This window comes from Anguilla anguilla, chromosome 18 (genome assembly GCF_013347855.1).
Source record: "Anguilla anguilla isolate fAngAng1 chromosome 18, fAngAng1.pri, whole genome shotgun sequence".
Lineage (NCBI taxonomy): Eukaryota > Metazoa > Chordata > Actinopteri > Anguilliformes > Anguillidae > Anguilla > Anguilla anguilla.
In genome coordinates, this window is record NC_049218.1 from 3,292,943 (window position 1) to 3,320,691 (window position 27,749).

Below are 27,749 nucleotides of genomic sequence, written 5' to 3' on the forward strand. Positions count from 1 at the left end.
AGACAGAGAGCCCTGTCAGTGCTGTGCGTTTCCGGGGCTCAGCAGACAGACAGAGAGCCCTGTCAGTGACAGTACGTGTCAGTCTGTGTGTGTGTTCCCCTCTTTCACTCTGGGGCGAGCCTCCCGCCTCCCCCAGGGCTGAACGTGTCCCGGCCGGTGCCCCCCCCCTCGATTATTATCACAGCCCCCAGCCCCCTCCCCCATGCAGCCAGGGCCCCCGTTCAGACCCGCCAAATCCACCAAATCCGGCGCTGCACCTGACAGCGAGGCGCTGTCATCTCTCATGACGTTAAAGTCGCGTGTGACACCGCCAGGCCGACGGACAGCGCGCGAGGGGCACGCGGAGACGCAGTGCGGTGTCTGGATATTTGTTTTTTTAATGGTTTTTTACAGGAGCTTCTCACAGGAAACCGCCGCTAGGCCAACCTTCCTGTGCCCCCAAACGCACAGCGAACACAGGCAGGGCACCCCCTCTGCCCCCAAACGCACAGCGAACACAGGCAGGGCACCTCCTCTGCCCCCAAACGCACAGCGAACACAGGCAGGGCGCCCCCTCTGCCCCCAAACGCACAGCGAACACAGGCAGGGCATCTCCTCATGCTCACGTCCTGCAAAGCCACCGCCCCCCCCCCCCCCCCGATCTGTTTTCCTGACGAGCTCGGACACACTGCCTGGCAGAGACCGCTCAGCTCCTGATGGGCCCCCGCTCGTCTGAACCGGGGTGAAAGTAATGAAAGCGGATTTAGGGGCACTGTCCCACTCCCCCTCACCGTGGGGCAGGGAACAGGGAACAGACTCAAGGCGTGTCCCCACAACATGACTCCGCCCCTTCTCCTATCGTCAACAGAGAGAACAAGAGAGCCTGGAGGACAGAACCAACAACTATGTTTAAGAATTTTATTTTATTTTCAATTTTTTTTTTTTGGCTGGACCGCAACAGCGGGGCCAGCCCTATAAACGCGAATGTCTGTGACTGAGTGAGTGACTGAGTGATTAAGTTACACCATTGGTCAGCCAGTCCAGCCATATACTAGGTTTTGACCTGGTCTTGTTTAAAAGGGCAAACAAACGGTCCTTTTGTAATTTTTTTTTTTTTTTGCTTTATTCAGACAAGTGGACCCTCTTCAGGAGAGGGTAAAACCAGTTATTGATATTGGCCCCTGAACGCTAACGTTGTGCACCCCTCACTGAATTAGTATGTTACGTTTTGCTCTTTTTGATCAGTCACAAAGCTCGATTTCCGATAACATTTTTCTCCTGCAGCACTCTCAGAATGCAGAGCTGCTTTATTTGAATTTACAATTTGAGATTTACAAAACGACCCAGGTCATGAATTTTTAAACATTTTTTTTTTTTGCACCCATTTGTCTCGTATCGTCTTTTGTTTTCCGAACAAAAGTGCGGACCGCAATCTCAGAAGCCGACAAACCCAATCTGAGGATTCCGTTTCCATAACAAAAGTGGACGTTTATCTCCGCCATTTGTGGCAGAAAGTTTCATTTTTCCCATCTAATGGTGCGTAAAGTGTGAGCTCGGAGGGCCTTTGTTTCTTCGGTCCTCGAGCAGAAACCTTGGCGACAAAGCATTTGACAATGGTCCCGGAAAAGTTCCCCTGCGCTGACAGTGAACCCCCCCCCCCCCCCCCCCCCCCCACGGATGTTTTTACGATGACGTCGAGCGCAGGAGGAAGAGCGGCTCCTTAAACCATCCTCCCCAGTCCCCCCGCCCTCCCCCGCTCCTCTCTAAGGACAGATTCGGGGTGACAGCTGAGGACCGGGATGTGTGAAGGGCTGGCCCCTTTTGGGGATCATCTCCTGGGCGTTCCTCTTGAGGGTGGGGTGGGGGGGGGGGGGGGAGCGGGACTGTGGGGCTCATAGTGAAGACTGACATCTGCAGTCACAGAGACACTTCCTTGTTTGTAGAATGCCACCCCCCGCCCCCCCCAAAAATAATTATACAGTTTTAACCCGTGGTTGTCTGTCTGCTCCCCCCCCCCCCCCACAACAGGGTCGATGTATCAGCTTTACCAGGGTGAAAGAGGAGGCAGCGAGGACACCCCCGCGCGCCCAAAAACCCCCGCCCCCCCCACCGGACTACACACCGCTGATCCAGCCGCCCTGCAGAGACCCCCCCTCCCTGAGCCGGCCGCCGCCTGGGCCACCCCCGGTTCGCACCCCGCCGGGCCTCCCCGGACCCCCGCCCTCACGGCCCCCTCCCTCCCTATAGAACCAGCCCTAAGAACAATCAAGGGCCCCCCCAAATTCAAGGCCCTGCACTCCTCTCCAAAAATAGCAGCTATGGCCAAAAAAAAATTAAGAAACACATGAAATATAATATTTATTCAATACCATGGCTGCTCCCAAGAACTACTAGGATTGTTGCTGGACAGCAAAGAAATTAATTGTTTAAAAAAAATTTTTTTAAAAGACAACTACTGAATATCCACCAAAACGTTTAGGATAAGGTCAGATTAGATTTGTCTTTCAGATTTGATTTTTTGTCTTTGGTCTTTACAAAGATGTGAGAACTGCTGGAATAATTTGCCCTTTAACAAGCAGTTGCAAGAAGTCCCATTTTGTTAAATGGGTGTTAAATTGGGGCTGTTTGCTAGCTGTCCCCTTCCCCCTTCTCTGAATTTAATAAGTTCTAGTCCAGTAACTGTTTCTTCTTTTTTTTAAATATTCTTTCATTTTTGAACTGGTTATGTGAACCAGCTATGTCAAACTAGTTGTATTGGCAAATGGCAGAAAAACGATCAACTATTGCTTGTACGTGAGGCCGGTTTATGTAAAGATTGTGAACAGGAGACCCACAGATCTTGGATCGTGAATTAATTTCTGTTCAAGCAACAAGTTGGCAGTGAAGCTTTTGGGACGTCCTGAGAACTACTTTTGTTTCGCTGAAGGGAGACTGAAATGAATGAACTTAATGTACATTTTTTTTTACAGAGAGCTTTTGAAAGGACAAAGGAACGTTTGTGACAGAGTGTAGGATTCGTCTGGCCGGTTCATAAGGAATGCTGTATCGCCATATAATGTCCAGTTTGTACTTTTTTAGCTTTTATAGCTTTTTTTTATTTTACCCCTATCAGTTAAAACCCAGTATAGTTAGAAAAATGCCTCTGGAAACATTCCACTTTCTACATCGTTAAAGTATTTTATTTTATAATGCAGTTCTGAATAAAAACGATTCAATAAACACACTGAAACTGCAGGGCAGTTCATAACACCTAATTTATTAACCCACAGTCTAGAGCCGGGGTGTCCAGACTTATCCGTAAAAAGGCCGGTGTGGGTGCAGGTTTTTTTTTTTGTTTTAGCCCAGCACTGCAATCAAGACCTTGATAAAGGACAATCAGGTGTTGTAGGGTTGGCCAAAAACAAAAACCTGCACTCACACCGACTCTTTTCGGATAAAATTGGCCACCCCTGCTCTAGAAGAAGGTACTTGAATATGACAAGGTGTGCTTCTGAGTTCCAGGACACTGTGCGTGTGATAGCATTTCAGCTAGCATCTCTCTACCAGATAGTACCTTCTGCAACTTCTGCAAAGTTTTTCCATCGGATTTTGCTTTGAATATGTGGATCTTTTTCAGCTTCACTTTGTAGCCTACATCTTGGCACTGCTAAAACATATGAGGTGGACAGACTGTCAGAAGATTGCATGCATTGGTTTCACCCCAGCTAACAAAAAAAAAAAAAAAACGTTGCTGCCATGTTGTGGCAATGTTATAACATTGACAAAACATTCCAGTAACACTGCGAGAACATTGTGGGTTAGCAGTTATTTTTGTTGTTCCACTTCTTCATTTCCTCATAAGCTGCACTTCCATTGGTGTGAATACATGTAACTTATGTAACTCAAAAGAATTGTGTGCAGCCTATCTAATGGAAATGAAAAAATTTGAACAAATTAAAATTGAAGTTAGTCAAAAAAATAAACCTCTACACTAGCTGCTTTTCAAGGTGGACAAGTTGGGAAAATGGAAACAATGCCGTTTAAAACATTGATTAAGACAATTTCAATGTGCAAACAATTCAGCTTTCACACTGACTATATTTGATCAAATTAGCATCCAACTGAAGGAAAAATTCTTTCAAATTCACCACAGCGCACAACATGTGCAACTCACAAAAATCTTCCCCAGAAAAGCATTTGGGACACATCAGTGCTTGAAAACATCTTTTTAGTAAGTGCACCCATGAATTCCTTTGGAAACAGAAAGCACTCTCAAAGCTGTCCAAAAAGTATAAAAATAGCTTTTAATGAATTTCTGCCAGTTGCAAACCCAGTTTCAGGGCTTGGAACAAGACGCAATTTGAACAACTTGACAAATGGCATGGTAACACATGCAATGCATTCTATGTAAACTTTATGTCTGAAATAGTTCCTTGTACCCAAAATTTTGTCTATTATGCTTGAGGAAGACTAACAAATAGCTTTTTATGGGGGTGTCTCAACTCTCATGTTCTCCACCAAAGCTCTGACTTTAGATATGGAAATGACAACAATGTTAGCTTTTGTCACATGTACCTTGTGTTGACATTGACAGGAAATGTGGTGAAGCTTATTTTGTGCTCGTCCTTCCATTAAACAACTTTCATGACACTATTAAAGTTTACGTTTCAAGCTTTCTTGGTGATTCTGTTTTTGCTCGTGGTATCGTTGTCTCTCTGATTTCGGTAAATTGCTCACTCTGGTATATGTAAAGAGCCAGTTTGCCTTGTTTCAGTTCATACATAAAATAAGCTGACTGAATCACGCTAATACAGTCTATGGAATCACGTAAAGGGGCCATGGAAATGTCTACAAACGGCCACCGAAATAAACAACAGCCCAACTAACTAGCCTACAGCTTCCTTTGGCCTGCACAACACATCGGACCAAATTATGTAGGCATAGGCCTTTTTTAAATTTATTTTTTCAACCTGATCACCAGCTGATCACCATCTTATATTGTCAGTTAGTCCACCGTTTTACTCTACCAGTTTATCAGCTTTATCCTTAAACGAAATTCTATGATCTACGTTTATTACCGTGTAGCGTGGAGGCTTTGCTGGAAAAAAAAACACATACCACAGACGCACGGCGGCAGTCCAACTCAAACTGTGTTGAGCTACAGGCTGGCGCTACAGCCTATCGGAAAACCCAACACCAAACCCCTTCAAAAACACTTCGTCTACTCACGCATTCGAAGGCCATCCGGCGAGCCTTGATTTGTGCAGTCATCCACAATCTCCTTCAAGTTCAGCTCCCGGCCTCTGACGCTAGAAAGTATAGCCAGCCCATGCAGTCTCTCCTGTCAGGTGCTGTTCCTCAGGTAGTTCTTGATCGATTTTAATTTAGAAAATGGGTGATCTGCAGTTGCAGGCTGTGTCCGGTATAAACAACAGCGGTGCAGTAGCCTAGACACCTCATGTAAGGTGGCTAGACGTTAATTGTTCCACAATAAGCGTTTTCACAAGCTGGGAGACTGATGAGTGTCGAGCGATCTCGGGCTTAAATCAGGACATGAACTAGCCCAGAAGGTAAAAAACCAACTGTAGTGGTCAGGCAGACGCTTTGAGGTTGCATCGCGTGTTGGCCACAGCTTTTAAAAAAGCCATCTCACTCTGGCAACTTGCTTATCTTTCTCTCCTAGTCCGTTGTCTCTTTTCTCTTTTGAGATACACTTTTGTGTTAATGAGGCATTTTGATTCACTTGGTTGTAAGCAGAATTCCTTATTGCTCTCTTCCTCACTAGCCAGCTCGCTGACCTGAAATTTCACCGCCAAAACTAGCTAACAGTCACATGATTAAAAAATCACCTGACAACATACTTATTTCTCAGCAACCTTTGCGTATCAGAAAAGACGACGATATACACCCAAGGACAGGCCTACTGCTGCCAAATAAAGTAGCCTATCGCGGATCGCAATCCTCGTATCCAACCACAGTCGCAGCTGTTCATCTTTCTTAATTAGATGCTTTTCATATTTAGAGGGATTATTTGTTGGACGTGTTTACGTTCATTCATATTTTTCTTGGACATGTAGGCCTAAACATAATGCCGGTTTGGCTCATTATCATATGCTTTGTCTTTTCATTATTTACCAAATGGTTAGTTTTAGTGGCCAAATGTCCACTTTCACCAATTAAGAACCTATTTATTTATTTCTGAGCAGCCAGTACTGATGCAGTGCAACAGAGTTCAGCAGGGGCCTGGCACCACAAGTGTCTGTTTTTCGAAGGGGCATTTCCCTCAACGTGCCCCCGTACACAAAGCGCCCCCAGTTTAAACCTGGCAGTGCCCCGACATCCACCCCCTGCCCCCCGCCCCCCCCTCCTTGGAAAGCAGCCCGGGACCTTATGTGTACAGAACGAGGGTTGCCAGCCCTACTGTGACATCACTGGCAGACCACACTGGTTCCCTTTGGAGGCATGCTCTGGGACCGGCAGAGCTCCTCGCCACTGTAAGTGTGCAAAACCGATGATGTCTCCCCTTCCAGGCCGTTTCATTATCTCCGCCAATAGTAAGAGGAGAACAGGGACTGAAGGACATGGCAGAGAAAACCTGGACATTAGCGGAAAAGGGGGGGGGGAGGGTGTTGAAGGCTCAAAGGCATGGTGGTGGGACTGTTCCCTGTGCTCACCCGCTCTGCCTCAGCAGCTGTGCCAGGTGCGGTTTTACCGAAACGACACTGAGCTACAAGCTTCCCTCTGCATGGACACAGAGAATGCCAGGAGACAGATAGACAAACCCAGCTTCAGAGAAGAACCTGAGGAGATGCTGTTTAGGGTGAAAATCTATAATTGCATGCACGCACGCACACACACACACACACATATAAGATCACTGATGCTTTTACACACACACATAGTTTATGAGAGATTAGTCACAAATTATTTGCACAGCGCTTGCAGAAGAGCAGTCTTTACAGCCTGTCCTTGTAAACAGCAGTTCTGGTGCCCAGCTCTGAGACCCCCACCCCCCACCCCCATAAGCACATGTACCAGTCAGTGGGTGAGAGGACCTCTGTATTTGCAGAAAGCGGGTGGGTGTCATTAGGTAAACGTTTCGCTGGCAGAACTCGCTGAATCTTCAGTTCAGTCTCAGCTCCGGACGTTGAGCGTGGGAGGAATAACATCGGTCTGACTAACGCTGGCCAGCTCAACACTGCTGCCAGCTCAGCTCCTTTCAAAATAATTACTCTTTAAATCTATCATTTATATCGTCCCCTTGAGAGCTATGTCTCTTTGACACGAGAGCCCTGATTACTAAAGAGCAAAGAAGTAACGAAAGATTATAATTAAATAATTGACGAAGGTGAAAACGAGAGCTAAGTTAAAACATGTATGTCCCTCTTTAACCAGGTTTTCTTGCAATTGCATCATTTAGGCTGATGTCATCAACCAACTTGGACCTCCAATCCATGGTGGTGTGTACCCCAGGAAAGGTAAAGCTGGCCAACAGTCTTCAGGGGTTTTCAAATTTGGTCTTGGGACCCCGTCTGTGCTGCTCTCCCCCAGGAACAAGTTTAAGAATCTACGTGTCTCAGTGCTGGGCAAGGACAAATAAACTGCACCTCCATCAGCTCGTTTCGGGTAAAAACTGGACACCCCTGACTTGAGCGTGGAAAACTACAGAAAAACCAGCAGCGCCCGCTCCTCAGCACTGGAGTCTGACCCCCCCCCCCCCCCCCCCCCCCCGGTTTAAAGGCAGTGTTATTTGCGGTTCTGAGGCCAGGGGACGGCAGGGCTGTGTGGGTGACTCAGGGAGGAGCTCGCCTGCAGGCTCGGGGCCGTTCCAGCGCACGGATACGCCCCCTGCGGGCCCCTCGATGTCAGCCGTGACCTTACGCACCGCACATCTCCCGTCGCTCCTGTGTGGCATTTGCCAAGTCTTCCAGCGAAAAGGAGCTTTCCCCCCCCCCTCCCCCCCCACCCCTAAGAAAAGAGGAACGATTCCTTGAGGTGTTACGACAGGCACGTTTACACTCCCGTGACATTTCGCGGTGACCCGAGAGAGTCGTTAGCGCACCGCGCTGGCCTAGCGCTTCGCTTCAGCGCCGAAGCTAATCTATTAGCATTTCAGTAAATACCAACCCAAGCCTTTCAGTATTTCCAGCCATTTCAAATGTTGGGGACCCAAAATGCCACTGGACAGCCTGGGAACTTAAAAACATGTAAAAATGTAAAATAAAATTTGGGAAGCACCCCCGCCCCCTTCCCTTCGGGGCCAAGGCCATTCGCGGGAATTTTCGAAAAGGGAGCGCGGGAGATTTTGTCGGGCGTCCCCGGTCGGACAATGAACACTCGGCCCCTTGTGCAGCGGCATCAATGGGGGCTTTTTCTGGGCCCGGCGGCCGCGGGAGCCGCTGTTTGCTTAGCGGGGGCCTGACCGCGGAAGCCCCGGCCACAGCCATGAATGTGGCATTCAGAGGACCTCCGAGCGCCCAGAGCAACCCCCCCAGTACCCCCCCCCCCCGCCCCATTTCCCACAAGTTGTGCGATACCCGTTATCTTCCGAGAACGGACTCATCGCTGACACGTTTGACTCAGCGAACCTATCCGGACGCGAGTGAACGACAGGCAAAAAAAAAAAATTATCTAGGTATAAAATACCCCCAAAATGTACATGAATGAACTACAACCAAAATGGTGGAGGAGTAGGTTGCAAGGTGGTGTGATGTAGGTATACGCCATTCAAAAGGTTAACTACATAACTGTAAATAAGCATTTGAAACATATGAATGTTAAATACAGCCCATCGATGGCTACTGAGAAAACTGCCATGTCACAGAGGCATGCTGGGAGTTTGACTTTAAATTTGGGGATGAAAGGTGGTAGACGAATGCAAGGGGTGCAACACCCTTTGTAAACCAACCCCGCCCCGGGCACTAGGGAAATAGAGGAAGGAAGCTTGGTGTGACCAGGGAGTGTAAAAGAGTAACCTGACACAGGTGACCTCAGAAAAACCTTTGAACTCTTTCAGTCACCTCATTTACTGCAGCCCAGAAGGCAGGAAAATTGAGTGTCACTTCAAAAACTACAAAACAAAACAGCCTGTGAACGAGACTACATTAAACTACAAAATATACAAGAGGCACAAACCGCAAAACATGAATACAACTTAAAAAAAAAAAAAACATTACTAGTCTTTCAAAACTAGATTTATATTGGGAATTTTGTGCTTTGTATGCATGCAGTGCCATCTAGTGGCCACACAGAAATAAATACAAATACAAAACCAGCACTATTAAAGTAAATAAGGGTCGGTGAAAAATTACCTGAACACCAAGGTGCTGCCCCTCAGTTTAATGTTTTCTGTGATACTTTAAGATTTAAGTGATTACAAGAACAGTAAATTAAGGACTGGATTCGGCGCTCAGTTGAAAAGTATATTGTTCAGGGCCAAATGAACCCACACCAAAAAATCAATGTTAAGATACTCATCGCACAAAATTTATGTCAGCAACTTTTATTTCTGTACTGGATTTCTCTTTTGCACAATACATAAATAGAAGCAGTTATGTTAAACAGCTTTACAAAACCATTGGCATATTTTCAGACTAGTTCTATGTGTAAATTGGCTCGATTGGCCAACTCCACCCACACAGGTAGAGTCAGACTTCCTCTTTCAGGATTACAGTAAACCCCTCATCCTGGTAGAGAACACTGCGTTGGGAGGGTAAGGGAAGGGGGGTGTACGCTGGCCTCCTGAATCCGGAAGGGGCGTGTCCCACAATATCAGAGCTGAGTAACTTCCTGTCATAGCCAGCGCTAATACTCACACACACTCAAACACACACACACACACCTCAGCCCTGGAGGACTGTGCCGGCACGCTGGGGGGGGGGTACGGGGGGGGTCATGCTTTCCTCTTGTTCTTCTGCATCTTCTTCCCCAGCCGAGCTCCCTTCTGCGCCCCTCTCACCATTCCCTTAAACTGCCCCTGCAGCTTCGCCGACTTCCTGCAGAGACACCACCACACCACCAGGGGTCAGTGCACACAGCCAGGGATTATACAGACATACACACCGCTACACCACCAGGGGTCAGTGCACACGACCAGGGCTTATACACACACACACACACACACACCACCAGGGGTCAGTGCACACGGCCAGGGCTTATACACACACACACACACACACCACCAGGGGTAAGTACACACAGCTGGAGCTTATGCACCACCACACACACACGTCACCACACACAGCTGGGGCTGACACACGCACACGCACACACGCACGCACCTCAGGAAAGGTTGAAAGCCCCTGCCCTAGAGGCCCAGGGTGTGCTTCATAAACGATGTCGGCTATTACGCATCACCAGTCACCAATGAATCAGAGCGTTTGGCAATGGAAATCACAGTCTAACTGGTTAAAAGTCACGACAGACAAACACATGCTAATTCCACCCAAAATGACCGGGACTGCTTTTTTGCTTTCCTGTTCCGAGCACAGTACACAGTTTGGTATGCACCCAGTGGTCGAGTCAGGCTGAATCACTGGGGGCACGGTAGTGGGTAAGGTCCTGGACCTGTTACTCAGAGGTTGCAGGTTTGATTCTCAGGTGGGGCATTGCCACTGCACTGGCTCTGAATTCCTTCAGTAAATACCCAGCTGTAGAAATGACTGCATGTAAAAATGTACGGTGCACACTAGAAGAGTGCCTTTCCATGTAAATCTACGTGTTGTAATGTAGTTATAAAGAATGTGATCTTGGCAAATGATTGAACTCGACAGGCTGAATCATTTCCATACACACCTGCGGTTGAGCTGGGCTTTCCTCAGGGGGATGTAGGCGTAGGGGTCACACTTGCCCTTCTGCTTAATGTCACCTTTGCCCTTCTGTAGCGATAAAAAGAAGAAAACGTTCACACAACATGCTACACGCTACACGAATACCGGCAGTAACACAGCAATAATGGCTTCACAATGCTGTAGTTTTGAGTCACATTTCAGAAGCATGCTACAAAGGCTCCAAAACAAACAAAATAAACCGCTCTAAATTTTATTTCATATTACTATGGATCTACAGTGGCTAACCATTAGAGTACATGGCACAGTAATCCTGCATAAACTCAGGTTTGTGCTCCTGTAGGACACAAGCACGGGAACAATAACCCAAAAACACCATGATCACCATCGCCACCCTGTTCACTGCAATTTCATTTTAAAAGAGAAAACAAAAACAAACAGTTTTTGGGGGGGGGAAAGAGGGAGAGAGAGAGAGGGAGGGGGGATGGAGAGAGAGAGGGAGGGAGAGAGCGAGAGAGGAGGTTATGGTAGGCTTGTGGAGCTTTAATGGCAGGCTGGCGTTTGAGGGCACATGCAGTTTTGCTCACTTTGGCTTTAAACTCCGCCCCAAAGCTCCTTTTCTGAGAGAGAGGCCTGTGGATTCCAGAACCACCAGCTAGGGAAGAGAAACACACGAATGCGCACACACACACACACACGCACACACACACACACGCACAGGCACACGCACACACACACACACGTGAGATCCCAGAGCACAGTTGGCACCACTTTCACTTTTGCACTTCAAAGAGCACCTGGGCTGATTTCTGACATACTATAACTCTGCACTATAACAACCAGTGAGCACAGAGAGGCCCAATCAAACATCGACATGGCCAACACATTTTCAACAACACACTGTAACACACATACATAGACACGCCAACATGTACACATATGTGTGTGTGGGCATACTAGGGATGGGATATTATAAGATTCTCTCGACACAGGGATTTGGCCTTGAAATTACTGAAGCATGCAGGGACACTGCACTAATCCCCAATGCACAGAGACGGTGTAAATGTACCTTTATACTTCAGTTGAGGTTCGATGTCCAAGTCATCATCAAAGTTGCCATCTTGGAACCTCCTTTTCTGGGTCTTCTTCTTTAGGGGGGTGTAAAGAAAGCAGCATTATTTTCAAACAATAAAAATCATCCGATGTGTCTAAATGGCCACTGCAAAACATGGAATGTTTACACTCATCCATCCTGTTCACAATCTAAAAATATGATGGTAATACTAATAATAATAAGACCCATACTTACACTTTTGACTCCAGCTTCCTCCAATATGTCTTTCATTTCTCCGTCGTCACCTGGAAGAGAAATATAAAAATTTAAATCCAGGATTCTGTTACAGTTACTGCCACGTTCCTGTCTCATCCGCACTACTTATTCTGATTAAACAACAGAAAAGCTTTATGGTGCCAAATAGAAACTCACAGGACATAATATTTTAAAATACACAACTGTAAGTACTGAACATGAAGTAAACGGCTTAAAATGTTACTGTTCAAGTAAAGCAGGAAACTGTAAATTCTGGTTATTATTACAGAAAAAATACTGGTTATTAGAGAGACTTCCGAGAATAACTGGTGTGTGTGTGTGTGTGAGTGTGTGTGTGTGTGTGTGTGTGTGTGTGCGCGTGTCTGTGTGTGTGTGTGTGTGTGTGTGTGCGCGTGTCTGTGTGTGTGTGTGTGTGTGTGTGTGTGTGTGTGTGTGCGTGTGTGTGTGTGTGTGTGTGCGCATGCACATTTCGCTCCAATCACAAAAGATAGGCAACACGCGATACCTTTAGCTTTGTCGTCATTGTCTCCCTCTTCTCGAATGATCAAACGCCCGTCTGACGTCACCTTGAATCCGTGCTGGATCTTCGCGGCCTTCTTCAAGTCTGGGTTTGTGGCTGGATGGGTTTGTTTCAAACATAAATCAATGTCAGACACCAACGTCCTATAAAAACCATATGCTCCCAGGCACAGGCTCAACCGCAGCATAGGCTGGCTAAGTACAGCTCTCTTTAAATTTCAGACAACGACCGACCTGGAAGTTTTATTCACGATTATAACAGAAGTTCTATCATTTCCACCAACTGAAGCCTTGCATTCTAGACCTAAAGCCCAGTTCAAATCAAAACCGCAACAGCAGCTGAGATGGGACTTCTCCGGCAAAGAAAACAAGGTTCAAATGTTAATGAGTAAAAACTACGCACCCCATATCCATACGACAGCTGACAAATTAAACGCTTTTAAACGAGTTACAAGCAGTCTGAGATAGTTGAGCAAAATCAGTCTCTCGTTTTGGCCTCTAGATTTAATGCTGAATCTGGGCAGTCCTCAGGCATTGTCAGCAGACGTTGTGAAACTTCTAGTTCACACCGAATAAACCTTCTTCAGAACGGTCTCTGGCTACTGAATTTTTGGTCTGGACTAGACTGACCCAAGATCCTGGTGGTAAAACAGGCCATATTTCAGACTCTTTTTTCACACTGAAAAACTGAAAAGAAAAGGTTGCACACACTTTTTCCTCCGATGAAATTTCTAACAGCCAACGTTTTGGCAGCAAGCAGACTTCATCAAGCAAGCTCCCTGAACAGGACAACCTTGCTTTTTCAGTTTTACTTTTTTTCAGGTCGTCTGCACCTCGCCAAACAAGGTGTGCGTTTTCTTTTGCACTCTGCGCTGTAAAACTAGCACAGCCTACTCTGCACCACTGCTGGGCTGTGTAAGTGTGTCAGGCACGGCGTTTCTGTACTGACCCAGGACTCTCTGAGAGACTTTGGGGTCCAGGAAGTTGAGGGGTTCGTCGGACACCCCCTCTTTGAGCCAGGCCCGGCCCTTCTGCCGAACCGCGCCCTTCTGGCCCTTCTTGGGCTTCTCGTCCTCCGGGTCGTCCGAGTCCGACTCGGCCAAGATCTCCTCGATGCTGCGGAGGAGGACACGCGTTACGTTATATTACATTACGTTCATTCGGCAGACGCTTTTATCCAAAGCGACGGACAATAAGTGCATACCGAAGCAAAGTACAATAAGTGCAACTGGAAAACACAGGGCCAATAAGGTACACTACTCATTTTGTACAGTTATTCATGGCCGTGAACACATTAAGTCCAGTTCACACAGTGAACATTACTCTGACCACACCTATGCTAATTCAAACATGCCCAGCGTTAGGCTTGCTGTAAACGCCCTGCAGTGGGAATCCACATCAGGCTCCGTGTATTTGCTCCATGCTTCTGATCAATATCATCGCGCGTTTACAACGTATCGTACACATTTCAAAAAGAATTGTCCACCACACAAAATTCCATTCTCTGTTTCCTAATTTATCAAACGTTTGTTTGAGGAAACATTTGCACTTTTTCTTTTTAAAAATTTTTTTTTAAAATCTGAAATGCCTTTTAAAATGATCTTACCACAGTCAACGGCATGGAACTAGTCATGTACTATAGCACTGTCACAAGACAACAAGGTTTGAGATAAACCCCTCAACCCTTCAAGTTGCAATATCACGAACGTGATTAGAATGTTCTTAACTGAACATTCTAATGCTGATGTCACAATCACTGCCGGTAATTGAAAGCGACGGAGTTCTAGAACACTGACTCAGAAACGTTCCGAAAGCCTGCTCTTCACAGCGTTAGCGCCCTGCGCTGGCCGTGCCCTTCGGAGACCGGCTGGACTGTACCTCTCTCCCTTGGCTTTGGGCACATCTTCCTCGCTCCCAGAGTCCTCGTCCTCGGCCTTCTGCACCAGTCTGCGCCTCTTGGTCCGGGCCTCCGCCTTGCGGATGTTGGCCAGGACCTTGTGGTGCTCCTCCGGGAGCATGCTCTTCACCAGCTCGAACCTGCGCGTGGGCAACATGCAAACATACATCAAACGCACAGGCAAACGCACATCAAATACACATGAAATACTCACATGCACGCGGGCGCACACACATGCACATGCATGTACACACACACAGGCACACGCACACGCACACACCAGCTCGAACCTGCGCATGGCCACCGGCAAACCACACATCAAATACTCATACGCACGCGGTCAATTACTGACAGAGTACATTTGACCAATATTTACAGACACCCACAGTAATGTGTCTACATCTGTGACACCATACAGAAACTTCTGAAAAGCAATTCCACATTTTGTCACTACGAGCCTGGAGATCCCTTTTGCAGAATGCTCACAGCTGAAAGGGCCACAGACTCGATTTTGCGCATCATTCTGAACCTTACCCAAACTTGCGGATGAATTTGGTGAAAATGTTCTTCAGCTTTGCTCTGAAATGCCGCCTCACGTCATCTTTGATATTCCCAATTCCCTCCATCTGCAAAGGAACAGAATGTTTTTAAGAGACCGAAGATCTAGGAGGGTGGGCTGGTTTGCCACAAGTTATATATCTTCAGATGTTCAACTATCATTTATGCCAATGACTATGACCTGAGAAAGCCCCGCCCCCTAGGCAGTGTCACTCACAATGACTGGCAGGTGGGTGGCCAGGACCTTGACGTCCATCACAAACAGGATGACTTTGATGAAGCCCAGCGCCGCCTTGACGATCTCCCGCGTTCGAGACATGAGGAGCAGGATGACGTTGTGAAGCAGCTGCTCCAGCACCACCGCATCCATCAGATCTGTAGGGAGAGAGGCAGCGCGTTACGCATCGCTGATTAAAACACCCACACATCACTCAGCGCATCCATCAGATCTGCAGAGAGAGAGCAAGTGCGTTACGCATCGCTGATTAAAACACCCACACATCACTCAGCGCATCCATCAGATCTGCAGAGTGAGAGAAAGCGCATTGTGCATCGCTGATTAAAACACCCAGATCACTCATAACCCTGCTTTACTGCAAAACTGGAGACACAACCACAGAGACAAGATGGCAGCAGTTTTAAAACACAGTGACTAAGCCAAACACAAGGAAATGAGACGCGCTTGTGAGGTGCATTTCTCACTCTGGAACACAGTGTGAGAGGAACACACACAGTAATAACAGGGCCCGACTGGACTGACCTTTGAACTCGAAGACCAGTCTGGTGAGCGCCAGCACGGTGCAGGTGATCATGGTGACCGAGCCGGTCAGGCCGATGTAGACCAGCTGCAGGTACTGATCCAGCGCCTCTGCAACACACAGATATGGATTATTAAACACACACACACACACGCAGATATGGGTTATTAAAGACACACACACTGACATACCCCACACACACACACTTATTAAACACACACACACACACACTTATTAAACACACACACACAGACAGATACATCTTATTAAAGACACACACACACACACACAGATATATCGTAAACAGACACACACGTGAACATACACACACACAGATACATCTTATTACACGTACACACACACACACACACATCTGAAACACACACCCCAACATAACACTCGCATACACATACTCATCTTAAACACACGGGCATACACACGAGACACAGACACGTGTTAGGCCCCGCCCCCTCCCGGCCCACCTTCGGGGGTGCTGAAGAAGCGGATGTAAGCGCGGGCCATGTCCACCAGCAGAGTGTAAGCATTTTTACGAGCTCCCACGGACACCTCCTTAGTGCAGATAATGACCTGAGAGTCGGAGAGGTCAAAGGTCAGAGGTCAGAGCGCATTAAAACCAGTGAGTATCACCGCACTGAGGGGTGAACAGGACAGATACCACACAATTAAAATACATCATTGGCCGTAGGCTGGATAGCTCCATTTTATGGGCTCCGTTCTGAGGGCCCCATTTTGGAGCTCCATTTTGAGGGCCCCATTTTGAGGGCTCCATTTTGTGGGTCCCATTTTGCGGGCTCCATTTTGAGGGCCCTGTTTAAGCTGGGGAGAGGCTCGTACCTCGGGCAGCAGGGCCGTGATGAACTCTGTGTGCTCGGCACTCAGCTGCCTCACGATGTGGATCAGGCACTTCAGCCTGGGCTGAGGAGGACGAGAACGAACGCAGTCAGCACACGGTCAACCCCAGCAGTCAGAAAACAGCCTCAAAGCGGTCGTGCAGTGGTCCCAATGTAGTCTTGTCACAATGCCAGAATGTTTGACTTTCATACCAATACCAGATTTAGTATCACAATACTTAATACCAAAATCAGCCAAAAGGAAAACTTGGTAGTTTAAGTCACTGAATAACTTCGGCCTGTTGAACATTTAAAAAATGAAATAAAACATGGCCCCCTGTCCATGGTTAAAGTATAAAACTGCAACAGAGTAAAACAGTATCAATAAAATAAATAAAAAATGTGGACTTTTAAAAAACAACCATTTCAATATTACAGCTAACAACTAAGGTTAATTCATAGCAAAGATCGGCTCAGTTTCAAACGTTATTCTACAGGATTTTGTTAGCACGTTTTGTGTTGGCTAACCACCACAGTTATAACTGATTCTCAACAGTCACTCCCAAATTGAACCCCCCCCCCCCCCCCCGGCCCTTCCCGAATGCGGGTCTCACCCTCTTGGCGGGCGAGGCGGCGCTCTTCAGCGAGCCCAGCAGGACCTGCTTGAGCGGCTCCAGGTTGGACAGGACGAACCCGCGGCAGGCCTCCCTCTCCCCGCCACACATCTCCTCCAGCGCGCGGTACGCCTTCTTCTGCACCCCCGACTCCTTGCTCTGACACATTCAGACACGGCTTTTACCCATCAGCCACCGCTGCTGGGCACATACCCCTCAACCCCCCCTACCCCCGATTCAGACACGGCTTTTACCCATCAGCCACCACTGCTGGCCATCTACCCCACACCCCACCACTGGTAGAGGGTCCTACCTCCAGGTAAGGCTTCATGAGCTCGTAGGTCTTAGTCATCGTAGCCTCGTCCACAAACGGCGCCATGGCAACTATCAGGTCCATCACAGACAGCCTAGGGGAACAACACTGCATTAGCGGGAACGGGTCCAAACTCCTAAAATTCAAACTTCTATTGCTGTTACCCATTGCTTAAGCTTAATTTTCATTTCAGCTTTTCTTATGTTTGTGAAAAGCTGATTATAAATATTCATAAAGGGGGAGGGGGGTGGCCTTTAAAAGCAGGAGGCGGTTACCGTGTGAACTCGCTGTTGTCTGGACCGCACAGCTTCTCCGTGGCCTTCTGCAGGAACGTGCACACCATCTGCAGGAGGAGGAACGGAACAAGACCAGGAGCGGTTTAATCACAGGAAAGACTGACCTAGGGGGGTCTGTTGGGTGGTGGGCTGGGCAGTGGGCCTCCGCAAAGTTTTTTGGGTAAAAATTGAAATGTAAATTTACCCACTCATCTCTCACAGCTTCTACTTTTCCCTCAAAGATGTCGAACAGCTAAAATGTATTCCACATTGATGCCAATTGTAGCTCTAGATTTTTTTTTTCATATTCTAGGTCTATATTAAGGTTTCTGCTAGCATTACAATGTATCTTATAAATGGCAATACCACCACTACTCTCCAGAAGACCCTTTAAATGACAGGCTAGCCGGTAGAGGTCCGGACCCTCACCTCCTGGTCGGTTATGGTCAGGTAGACTTTGACAGTCTCCAGCACAGCCATCCTGGAGGGGGCGCTCTCTCCCGGGGCGGGCTGTGTGCTGTACACGTTGAACAGGATGGGAAGGAAGTTCTTCGCAAAGCGACGGACTTCAGCCTTTTCCTCCTCTGGGGGGGAGAAATGCAGAGACACTTCAAACACAGCGAACTCACCTGGAACACACCTGACCCGTCTTAGCACAGAAATACAAACGGTTAAATTTTACAACAAGGTATCTGCGGCAGAGCTCAACTGTACAATCTCTGTTTTTATACAAAGTGTCATAGGCCAAAATATTACTGTATTAGTATATTATATTATAGTATATCTAGTATATTAGTAATAAGCCAAGTTTGGTTGGATGCATGCTAGGCAGATATAGTTCTACAGTCTTTACTGAATAATGGACTGCTATGCCTCACCACTTCCCCCAAGCTAACAGTTTTATGAGAACCGTACTAGACTTGCTTGGAATATATACAGAGAAACTCCTAAATCCCTGCAGACGGAGATTGACAGAGACTGCTAGTGGACGGCGGGGCAGGGGGGGGGCTGGTTTCAGTTTGACTGAGACCCTTAGCGGACGGCGGGGTGGGGCGGGGCGGGGCGGGGCAGGGCGGGGGGGCGTACCCGTCTCGCAGCTCTTGGTGATGAGGGTGCGCAGGGCCTGGCAGGCGGTCAGGCGGAGATCGGGCCTCTCGCTGATGACCATGCCCAGCGCCCGGGCGATGCCCTTGAACGCCACGGTCAGGTCGGTCGGCTTCAAGCAGAACCCGGGCAGCATGGTCCAGATCTGCCCGCAAAAACACAGGAAGCACATCAACCACAGTTACAGGCGGGCCGCAACGGGCACAAGCCAACTGAACACGCTCCCTGAGTTTCCCTTCCAGTAGCAAGACTGTTGCCAGGCAACTCAGCCACTTTCAACCTCCCGTTTGACTGGTGCATGTAAAATGACACTCGTGAAGGTAAGAGGGTGATGGTATTTTGGAAACTGGCTTCCGGAGACCGGTCATTTTGTTTCTTACCTGTAGCTGCAGGGTCTGGTAAACCTTGGCCTCCAGCTTCTGCCCCGCCTGCTCCAGCTCCTCAGCTGCAACACAAAGATCAGAGACGGATTCAGGACTGCAGGCATGCTGAGCTCTCTCATACCGACTCCACCCGTGCAGCAGGGGTGATAGAGGGACCGCAGGCATACTGCGCTCTCTAACACTGACTCCACCCGCGCACCAGGGGGCGATATAGGTGAGGGGCAGACTGTACCTTTCTGCCGGAGGGTGACGGCCAGGGGCAGGAAGTAGGAAGTGAAGTAGGCCAGCTGCGTGTTCTTCACGTGGTCGCGAATCACAGGGATCAGCCAGCTGCGGGGGAACTCCATGTCGTCTCTGAAACCACGAGACAGACAAACCCCTCTCAGCGGGAGAGAACCCAAAAGCCACACTTCGTAACAAGGAATACTTAATGCTGTCATTTTGTTCTTTTCCTTAAAAGAAAAACATCAGGCAGCGCTCTAGATTTGTAAAGCATAGGCTAGTACAGATACGCAGAGGCGAAGGTTCACTGAAGAACCATGAACAGAGTTTAATTATGTAATTTCACTGGGAGAACCTTTCCTTCACGGTAAATAATCCAAGTGGGCCGTCGTTCATGGACCACTTCATATTATTCAAATGATCTCACCCTGACAACAGCCCATACTACCCAATCGCAACATCACAGCAACCGTATCGCAGCCACTTTAATCTCCATAGCAAGATTCCGGTTACCCTATTATGACATCACACAAGTCGCCATGCCGCCGGTGGGCGGAGACTCACTGCGTGCCGGTGATCTGCAGGGGCACCGCGGCCAGGACCAGCTCCGGCCCCATGGTCTCCACGGCGCCGCCGAACGCCAGGTCCAGCTCGCCGGAGAAGGGGAAGCGGGGCGTGGCGCGGAGATCGGCGAGCGACTGCAGGCTCTGGGGAACGCACAGCGAGACACGTAATCGAATTAGGGCGCAAGCAGCACATGACCACACACAAGCACAGGTGCTGGGGAAAGAGGGGCGCATGCAGCACATGACCACACACAAGCACAGGTGCTGGGGAAAGAGGGGCGCAAGCAGCACATGACCACACACAAGCACAGGTGCTGGGGAAAGAGGCAACTTGCAAAAAAATAAATTAAATTTAAACCCATACACAGCACCATACAGACAGCATCTCGTCCAGGCGGATGTGTTCAGTCAGTAAACTCATTTTGGGAGCATTAAAACAGCACGTACGAGGAACACAGATGAACACATTCACGCATACGCTGCAGAGAGAGCACGCACAAACCACCACCAAGCCTGTGAACAGCCAAAATAAAGACTCATGGCAGAAAACACGCGTGGCTTCAGTCTCCATGGCCACACCCCCATCTCTCACCTTTGTCATGATTGGGTGTGCCTGTTTCCCCGCCACCCTGTAGAAACAGCCCAGGACCTGAAAGACGAAGGGCCAGGAGGCATGGAAACGGTACATAAGCCCCTCCTCCACGGTCCTGGAGGAGAAGGAACAGATTATACATAAGCCCCTCCCACAGTACTGACATACAAAATACAGCATAAGCCCCTCCCACAAAACTGGCACACATAAAATACTGCATAAGCCCCTCCCACAATACTGGCACACATAAAATACTGCATAAGCCCCTCCCACAATACTGACACACAAAATACTGCATAAGCCCCTCCCACAATACTGCCACACACAAAATACTGCATAAGCCACTCCCACAATCCACACAAGTCAATCTTTCCTGTATTATACACCATTACTCAACACCAATTATCACAGAACTTTTCCTGATCTATTTTTCTCTCACTAAGGATTCAAACCTGCAAGCCTTCGTTGCTCCACGACCCAGCACTCTAACCGTACGCTGCACCACGTCAGTACGCCTGCGGAACTCACCGGAACATCTTGCATATGTAGGGGGCGTGGCCAGTGGAGGCGGTGGACGTGACCTGCCCAATCTCGGCCACGTGTGGGGCGACGCATTCGGTCAGCAGGGTCTGGGGGGGTGAGACGGAACAGCATGCAGAAGAGCCGAATTTTGCACAGAGACTCCTACAAACAGGGCAGCGAGCTCGACCAACAGGGCCAGCAGCGCTGGTGTACCCAATACTTAAGCCTGTGGGACCATCATAGATATGATTTATTTTTCCTTATTTTTAACCAGAAAATGCTGATTTTCAGACCATAAATGCCTCTGGAATCTCTAGTATTTGGCTTTACTGCTTAGCATTCTCTCCTGCTATCAGCAGTCAACGAGGGCAAAAGATCTAGAAGTGTGTGATATACATGTTATGACGTACCAAAATCCTTAAAATCTTAAAAAGTCTTAAAGTCTTAAAATCAGGATTTTCTGATTAAGTGGGTGTAGGGGGGAAGGGCGGGGTCATGACATCACAGCCATGAGCATTCAGTCTTGCGGGGCTGTTTGAACCGGCTTCCTCTGGCGTGCGCTGACCTTGAGTGTCTGCGTTGCCGTGGAGACGACCTGTGCGTGTGGGGACAGCAAGCAGGACATGGCCGTGGAGAAGAGACGAGGGAGGTGTCCGAAACTAAGAGAGGTCTGCAGACTGGGGGCCAGGGAGAGAAACAAAACAGAAATAAGAACAAACACTACTCCTGTTCACAACCGAGGAGTCAAACAGAAATGAGAACAAACACTTTTCCTGTTCACAACACAAGTACACAAGTGAGAGAGAAGCAAGAATGGACTAGTATTCTTGGTCCGAGAGCAGACTGTACTGATATCCTTCATAAGCAAAGTGAACAGATGGCGCAGTGGTCTTAGCACTGGTCAGACTCTTACCTGGACAGGTGAACGTGGGCCTTCTCCATGACGGCCAGCCAGGCCAGCAGGGGCTGCAGGTCGTTCTCGCTGGGCAGGTAATCGTACAGAGCCTGGAACACACACACACTGTGGCATCATCTCACTGCGGTGAGGTCAGGGTGTGTGTGTGTGTGTGTGTGTGTGTGTCTGTGCGAATGTATCTGTGTGTGTATGTGTGTGTCTGTGCGAATGTATCTGTGTATGTGTGTGTGTCTGTGCGAATGTATCTGTGTGTGTGTGTGTGTGTGTGTGTGTGTGCATCTGTGCGGATGTATCTGTGTGTGTATGAGAGTGTTAGTGTGTGTGTGTGTGTGCGTGATCGGTTCTCACGGTGATGATCTGTGCGTTGAGCTCGGCGCTGAGGCTGCTGGGATTGAGTTTACAGCTGAAGAGCTTGTGGAAGGCCTGCATGGCACCTGCAGTCACCAGCTGAGGAGAGAAGAACAGTGAACATCCACCCTGCAATGTGTTAGTGTGTGTGTGTGTGTGTGTGTGTGCGCACGCGTGCTTGAGCATGCGGATGTGATTGTGCGCATATACACGCATAAACCAAGAGAACACCAAGCACATCTCAGAGAAATCAACTCTCTTTCACAACCCTGAAGCATCCACATCCGACATGAAGCACAACACAAGGGCCTGTCAGAACCCCCAGGACAAGCGACCATCTCAGCCATTATGAAATGCATGCAGCTCTGCTTCACTTCAGTAAATCTATATTTAGGACATCGCTCATGAAAACGACAGCAATAACTCCATTATAACTGCTGGTACTGGAGCAGGCAGGTGTACGTATCGCCATGGTTACGAGTGGGCGAGGCATACGGGCGCTGCTCACCACGTGACTCAGAGTCATCACGCGCAGCAGGGTCTCGCAGCAGGACTTCACCGCGCCCAGCGGGAACGCCGACAGCAGGTCCTTCAGCAGCCCCAGCACATGCAGGGTGGTGGTGTCCTCTTTACTGCCTGATCAAAAAAAAAAAAAAAAAACCACCACCGGCGTGGGTCAAAAACCTGCTTCCATACACAAGAAACACGGCTTACCCCCCGAAAATGGAATCTAAGTTTTTAAAATAAAAATATAAATGTAAGGAACGTGTTACTCTGCAAACAGAGTACAGAAAAGGGGTGGGGGGGTCTTGCAGGATTGGCTAACAGGGGACTCTTACCTCCAGCGTCCTCAATCTCTTTGACGCAGAACTTGGCCGTCGTCACGGCAGCAGGGTGATGCGTGGGGGCGGAGCTGGCGAACAGGAAGTCGCTGCCTTTCAGGATGGAGCAGACGCCTTGCTGGGCAGCCTTACGCACCTGTACAGGAGAAAGGAGGAGTTCAGGCCAGAAGAAGGCACACCTTGTACCGCCCAGCTAACCTCCGGCAGCAAGGGTGTGTGTGTGTGTTTACATGCGAGTGCGTGTGTGCGTGTTAGGAGTACGTTTATTGGGAGGACTGGCCTTGGGTTTGGAGTGCACAGTGAAACTCAGCAGGCCGTGGTACAGCTGTAGGGTGGAGGGGAAGCTCCACACGGACAACTCCTGCTTCCGCAGCAAGGTGGCCAAACACGAGATGACCTGCAACACACACACACACATTAATTCTGAGACCACAGTTAAGCCCAAAGCGGAATATTTTTTACTTCAAATTTACTTTCAAACAAACTGATATTCACGTTTTACACCGACAGTAATTCACAGACGAATGTGGCTACGTGAACACAGAGCCCGTCCCCGAGGACCGCGAGGCTAACTCACCCAGCGCAGAGCAGAGGAAGAGTCTGAGTTGGCCTGCGAGGACATGACGCTCATGAAGACCTTCGCCGTGTCGGAGAATCGCGTGATCAGCACCGGAGCGGGCACACTGGAGGAGAGAGACCACAGTCAGGGCTTCCCCCCAGACTGACCGCACAGCTGGTCTGCTTTCCGTTCAAGGGCTTCTCCAGACTGACCGCACAGCTGGCCTGCTTTCTGTTCAAGGGCTCCCCCAGACTGACCGCACAGCTGGCCGCACAGCTGGTCTGCTTTCTGTTCTAAACAGGCACATTCAGCACCGGCGGGTTCAACACTATCCTGTCAGCTGAACAAATTAAGCTTCCCTTCCCAGTCTGAGAGTGTTAGTGATTACCGACACACCGGAGGAAACTACCACACTAGAACTGAGTCTCTGACTCGCGCCTGAACTGAGTCTCTGACTCACACGTGAACTGAGTCTCTGACTCGCGCCAGAACTGAGTCTCTGACTCGCGCCTGAACTGAGTCTCTGACTCGCGCCTGAACTGAGTCTCTGACTCGCGCCTGAACTGAGTCTCTGGCTCGCGCCTGAACTGAGTCTCTGACTCGCACCTGAACTGAGTCTCTGACTCGCACCTGAACTGAGTCTCTGACTCGTGCCTGACCTAATCTGAAATATACAGCTGTATAAAATGTTGTGCGTAAAAGCTGCAGGCTGTGCACATTGCTCTGGATAAGAAGAAGCCTAAGGTCTGAAATATAAATGCAGATCACCAGGCTGTTTTTGAACGAGTATGAATGTTCTCTCACCGCTTCATGACGAGATTCAGGAGGTAAGCCACTGCAGCCAAAGACTCACTGGACTCCACTGCCTCCATGGTAGTCATCTATGACACAGAAACAGAACTACTCACTAAAAACTCACAAATGTTTCAGCTGAAAAGTCATGTAGTTAGGATGGTATGGTGTTCGGTTAATAGGTCTTTTAATACTTCTTTTTAAAAGAAAATCTGTTATTTTTGGGATAGTTTATGAAATTTCAGAGGACATACATGTATATGTGTACTGTAGCAGGTGGAAGTGTGTTACCTGAAGCCCTACTCCCCAAAGCCAGGAATCACTACCTGTATGTGTGCTGTCGCAGGTGGAAGGCGTGTCACTCACCAAAGTCAAAAACTCCTTACCTGTGTGTGTACTGTGTCAGGTGGGAGTGTGTCACTCACCAAAGCCACCTGTGTGTGTGCTGTGGCAGGTGGAGGTGTGTCACTCACCAAAGCTGCAAAGTACTCCGTCTCCGTCTCCTTTCCACCCTGGGACCGGATCACCTCTGTGACAGCCGCCAGAACAGCACAGATCTGGGAGAGACAACGAAGTGGCACTTTAGACCTCCTTTACCTCAGAGACCCCCCCCCCCAAATAAAACACCTCTGAACAGGAGAAATGCAAAGTAGTGCTTTTGGACTCTGTGCAGCAACTATTTTAAATTGAGACTTACTGCACAAACATGAGTCTGAGGATTACTCTTCATGTGCAACTCAACAAGCAAAAAGTATGGACAGCTGATTGACCAACAGGGGGCGCTGGTGCACAACGAGGAGTCCGATTCTCCACAGATACAGACCTCTTTGTGGGCAGCAGAGTTGGACTCCCAGAAGCGCTGAACTTTCCGGAAGGTGAGGTTGGAGCAGTCCGACAGGCCGCTCAGGAAGGTTCCGGAAGTCCTCTCGGAGAAGGCGGGCTCCTCCATGGCGCAGGCATCTCCCAGGCCACCCTCGCCCGTCTCCAGGGGTCCTGACTGCAGGTCATTGTGGAGCTTGAGCGCATCTACGGTCAGGTCACTTTTCTCTGCGAGACAAAGGCCAGCAAATGTCGATGACAAGAATGCATTTACAGCTGAGATGCCAAACACAGGTTAAACCGGACTTACTCTGGTCACTAAGGATCCCTGCCCCACTTTTCAGAGTAGGGAAGGGATCTCAAACTCAAATCCTGGACAACTGCCATGTCTGCTTGCTTTCAGTGAATTTCAGTACACAAGGCTTTAATTTAATTTTAATTTTGGAGAAGAACCTCACACACCTTGTTTCTTAGGCCTAAACTGGCCACCAATTGAAACCACAAAAACCTTCAGAGACAGCGGCCCTCCAAAAATGGAGTCAAATAAGCAGCCCTCCAGAACAGGAGTTAAACCTGCAGACACTGCAACATTCCTGGACAGGAACTTTAGACCCCATGAGCAGGGGCTCCTTGGTGTGCTTACTATCTTAGGCTGGCCATCTTATTCCCCCCCAAGTCTGACTGGCTAAATCATCCCTCTCTCCACCTCACCATTACTACTACTATTGCAATAACAAAGGCCTGAGGACACTGACAAGGGACCATAAACTCAATCGCAACCATATAGCCAGAGATCAGACTTCTCAAGATGACAACATACTCAAATTAGGGCTAAACATGTGAACAATGATGATCAAACACCTCAACAGACAGGCGGGAATCCACGTTCCTATACATACACCTTGCTGTCTTTGAAAATGCCATGGAGTAAAACAATGGATGTAAAAGTAAAAAGAATATTTACTTCCAGAAAACTGACAACATGGCTTCAGGCAACGTTGATATAATCGCACAGTTGCAGACATCCGACATACGTCGTCAAATAACTGGTTACTTCACGCTCGTGACATTTCATCGTTGTGGTTAATGTTGCTTAGCGTTAGCTTAATATTGGGGTTTATTATGAGCTGGCATAGAGTAGCTCATGAAGACTCAGACTGGGGACGTACGCAGTGTGCTGATCAGCTGAGCTAGCCCCATACAACGCGTCCAAAATAACAGCTACGTCAATACAGACTGCAACGTACCGTCGCTGTAATACTATCAGTATTAAACATAACGCGAATTATAGTTTTAGTTTTTTTAAAAGGTACCATGCAATCAAAACTTGTCAACTGGATCACAGTAGAAAACTGACATCAGCGAAGAACCCAGGTCGCATACTGAAGTTTTATAAGTAACTTACTGGTGCTAGCTACCCAGCAATCTAACGTTTCCTATTTCTAACGTGCAAGTATTTAACAATCTGTTATTCTTAAATATTGTGATACATATTCGTATTATAAAGAAAATCTAAGTGGAGGAAGCGTTCATATCTAAATATGTTTTTCTATTCAACTTTGTCGATTTAAGTTTACTAGCATGCTACAACAAGTTAGCTACTACAGTTTGCATGCACGAAAGCTACCCACGTGTTTTTTCCTGGGGCAGGCCGCATAGCTCGTATGTATCTTAAGAGGCTTACCTGTCGGACGGCTAAAAAAACGACTTTTCGCAGCTTGTCGATGTCGGTTTGCCTGGGGGTTGGAATCGCTGCTGTGGCCCTTCTTCCAGCGCTTAATTTTCTGCGCGGCTCCGGACCGAAGTTTTCCAGATTTCACCATGATTCTGGTGGAATTCGGCCAGACCTTCGGTACCCTGCTTCTTGCACTGCGTCGCACTCACTACTACGTCACGCCACGTGAACCGGCATGTATTCTCCTCTGTCACACCACAAGGGGGCGACTCTCTCACCCACTCGGTCTCAAAGATTACGATGCTTTCAGGCTCTCTTTAAACTAAATTTACTGTTCCAGAACAAAACGAGAGGTTGCATGCGAGTACATTTTTCACTGTAGACTTTGATATTATTTCTGTTTTCTTGTGTGACATTGTATGATAAAGAAAAGAACATGCTTCACATGAAAACCATTTCATTTTACTTGTACAGTGTAGTTCACTGGAAATTCCAAATATAAAAGACAAGTGAGGTACCCAGTACAGTACGGTGTATACTGTCCAATAA

The 27,749-nt window shown here is 48.3% G+C and overlaps 3 protein-coding genes across 3 annotated transcripts in view; 1 reads left to right on the forward strand and 2 right to left on the reverse strand.

The window, feature by feature from the left end:
* Window positions 1-3,755, forward strand: part of antxr1d (ANTXR cell adhesion molecule 1d) — a 29,246-nt gene extending 25,491 nt beyond the window's left edge. The window contains exon 18 of the mRNA XM_035399958.1: window positions 2,008-3,755. Within this exon, the coding sequence (XP_035255849.1) occupies window positions 2,008-2,226 (219 nt within the window). The 3' untranslated portion in view covers window positions 2,227-3,755. The remainder of the gene's footprint in view (window positions 1-2,007) is intronic.
* The window catches only part of prdm8 (PR domain containing 8), a 38,384-nt gene extending 32,568 nt beyond the window's left edge, over window positions 1-5,816 (reverse strand). The window contains exon 1 of the mRNA XM_035399960.1: window positions 5,188-5,816. Coding sequence (XP_035255851.1) covers window positions 5,188-5,191 — 4 coding nt within the window. The 5' untranslated portion in view covers window positions 5,192-5,816. The remainder of the gene's footprint in view (window positions 1-5,187) is intronic.
* Window positions 5,817-9,444: 3,628 nt separating this feature from the next.
* Window positions 9,445-27,428, reverse strand: rrp12 (ribosomal RNA processing 12 homolog). The gene is made up of 34 exons (XM_035401164.1): window positions 27,210-27,428; window positions 25,530-25,753; window positions 25,180-25,263; window positions 24,719-24,795; window positions 23,933-24,038; window positions 23,636-23,752; window positions 23,353-23,491; window positions 23,022-23,149; window positions 22,514-22,612; window positions 22,163-22,254; window positions 21,815-21,926; window positions 21,256-21,356; window positions 20,728-20,842; window positions 20,134-20,276; window positions 19,580-19,701; window positions 19,345-19,409; window positions 18,947-19,109; window positions 18,290-18,444; window positions 17,861-17,928; window positions 17,586-17,679; window positions 17,273-17,431; window positions 16,663-16,743; window positions 16,290-16,395; window positions 15,810-15,917; window positions 15,267-15,424; window positions 15,026-15,117; window positions 14,473-14,631; window positions 13,544-13,710; window positions 12,581-12,691; window positions 12,055-12,104; window positions 11,815-11,893; window positions 11,333-11,400; window positions 10,753-10,835; window positions 9,445-9,953 (listed from the first exon to the last, which is right to left on the reverse strand). Exons 1-34 carry the CDS (start codon window positions 27,346-27,348, stop codon window positions 9,851-9,853), a joined length of 3,867 nt encoding a protein of 1,288 aa, XP_035257055.1. The 5' UTR covers window positions 27,349-27,428; the 3' UTR covers window positions 9,445-9,850.
* Between the last annotated feature and the right edge of the window lie 321 nt (window positions 27,429-27,749).

Bases quoted from the DNA above. Each gene is read 5' to 3' on its own strand.
- rrp12 (XM_035401164.1), bottom strand. From the start codon at position 27,348: ATGGTGAAATCTGGAAAACTTCGGTCCGGAGCCGCGCAGAAAATTAAG. The intron at 25,264-25,529 runs GTCTGTATCTGT...TGTCTCTCCCAG, and splicing joins ACTCTGCTGCCCACAAAGAG to ATCTGTGCTGTTCTGGCGGC. The intron at 23,492-23,635 runs GCCAGTCCTCCC...TCTCCTGTACAG, and splicing joins CTGTGCACTCCAAACCCAAG to GTGCGTAAGGCTGCCCAGCA.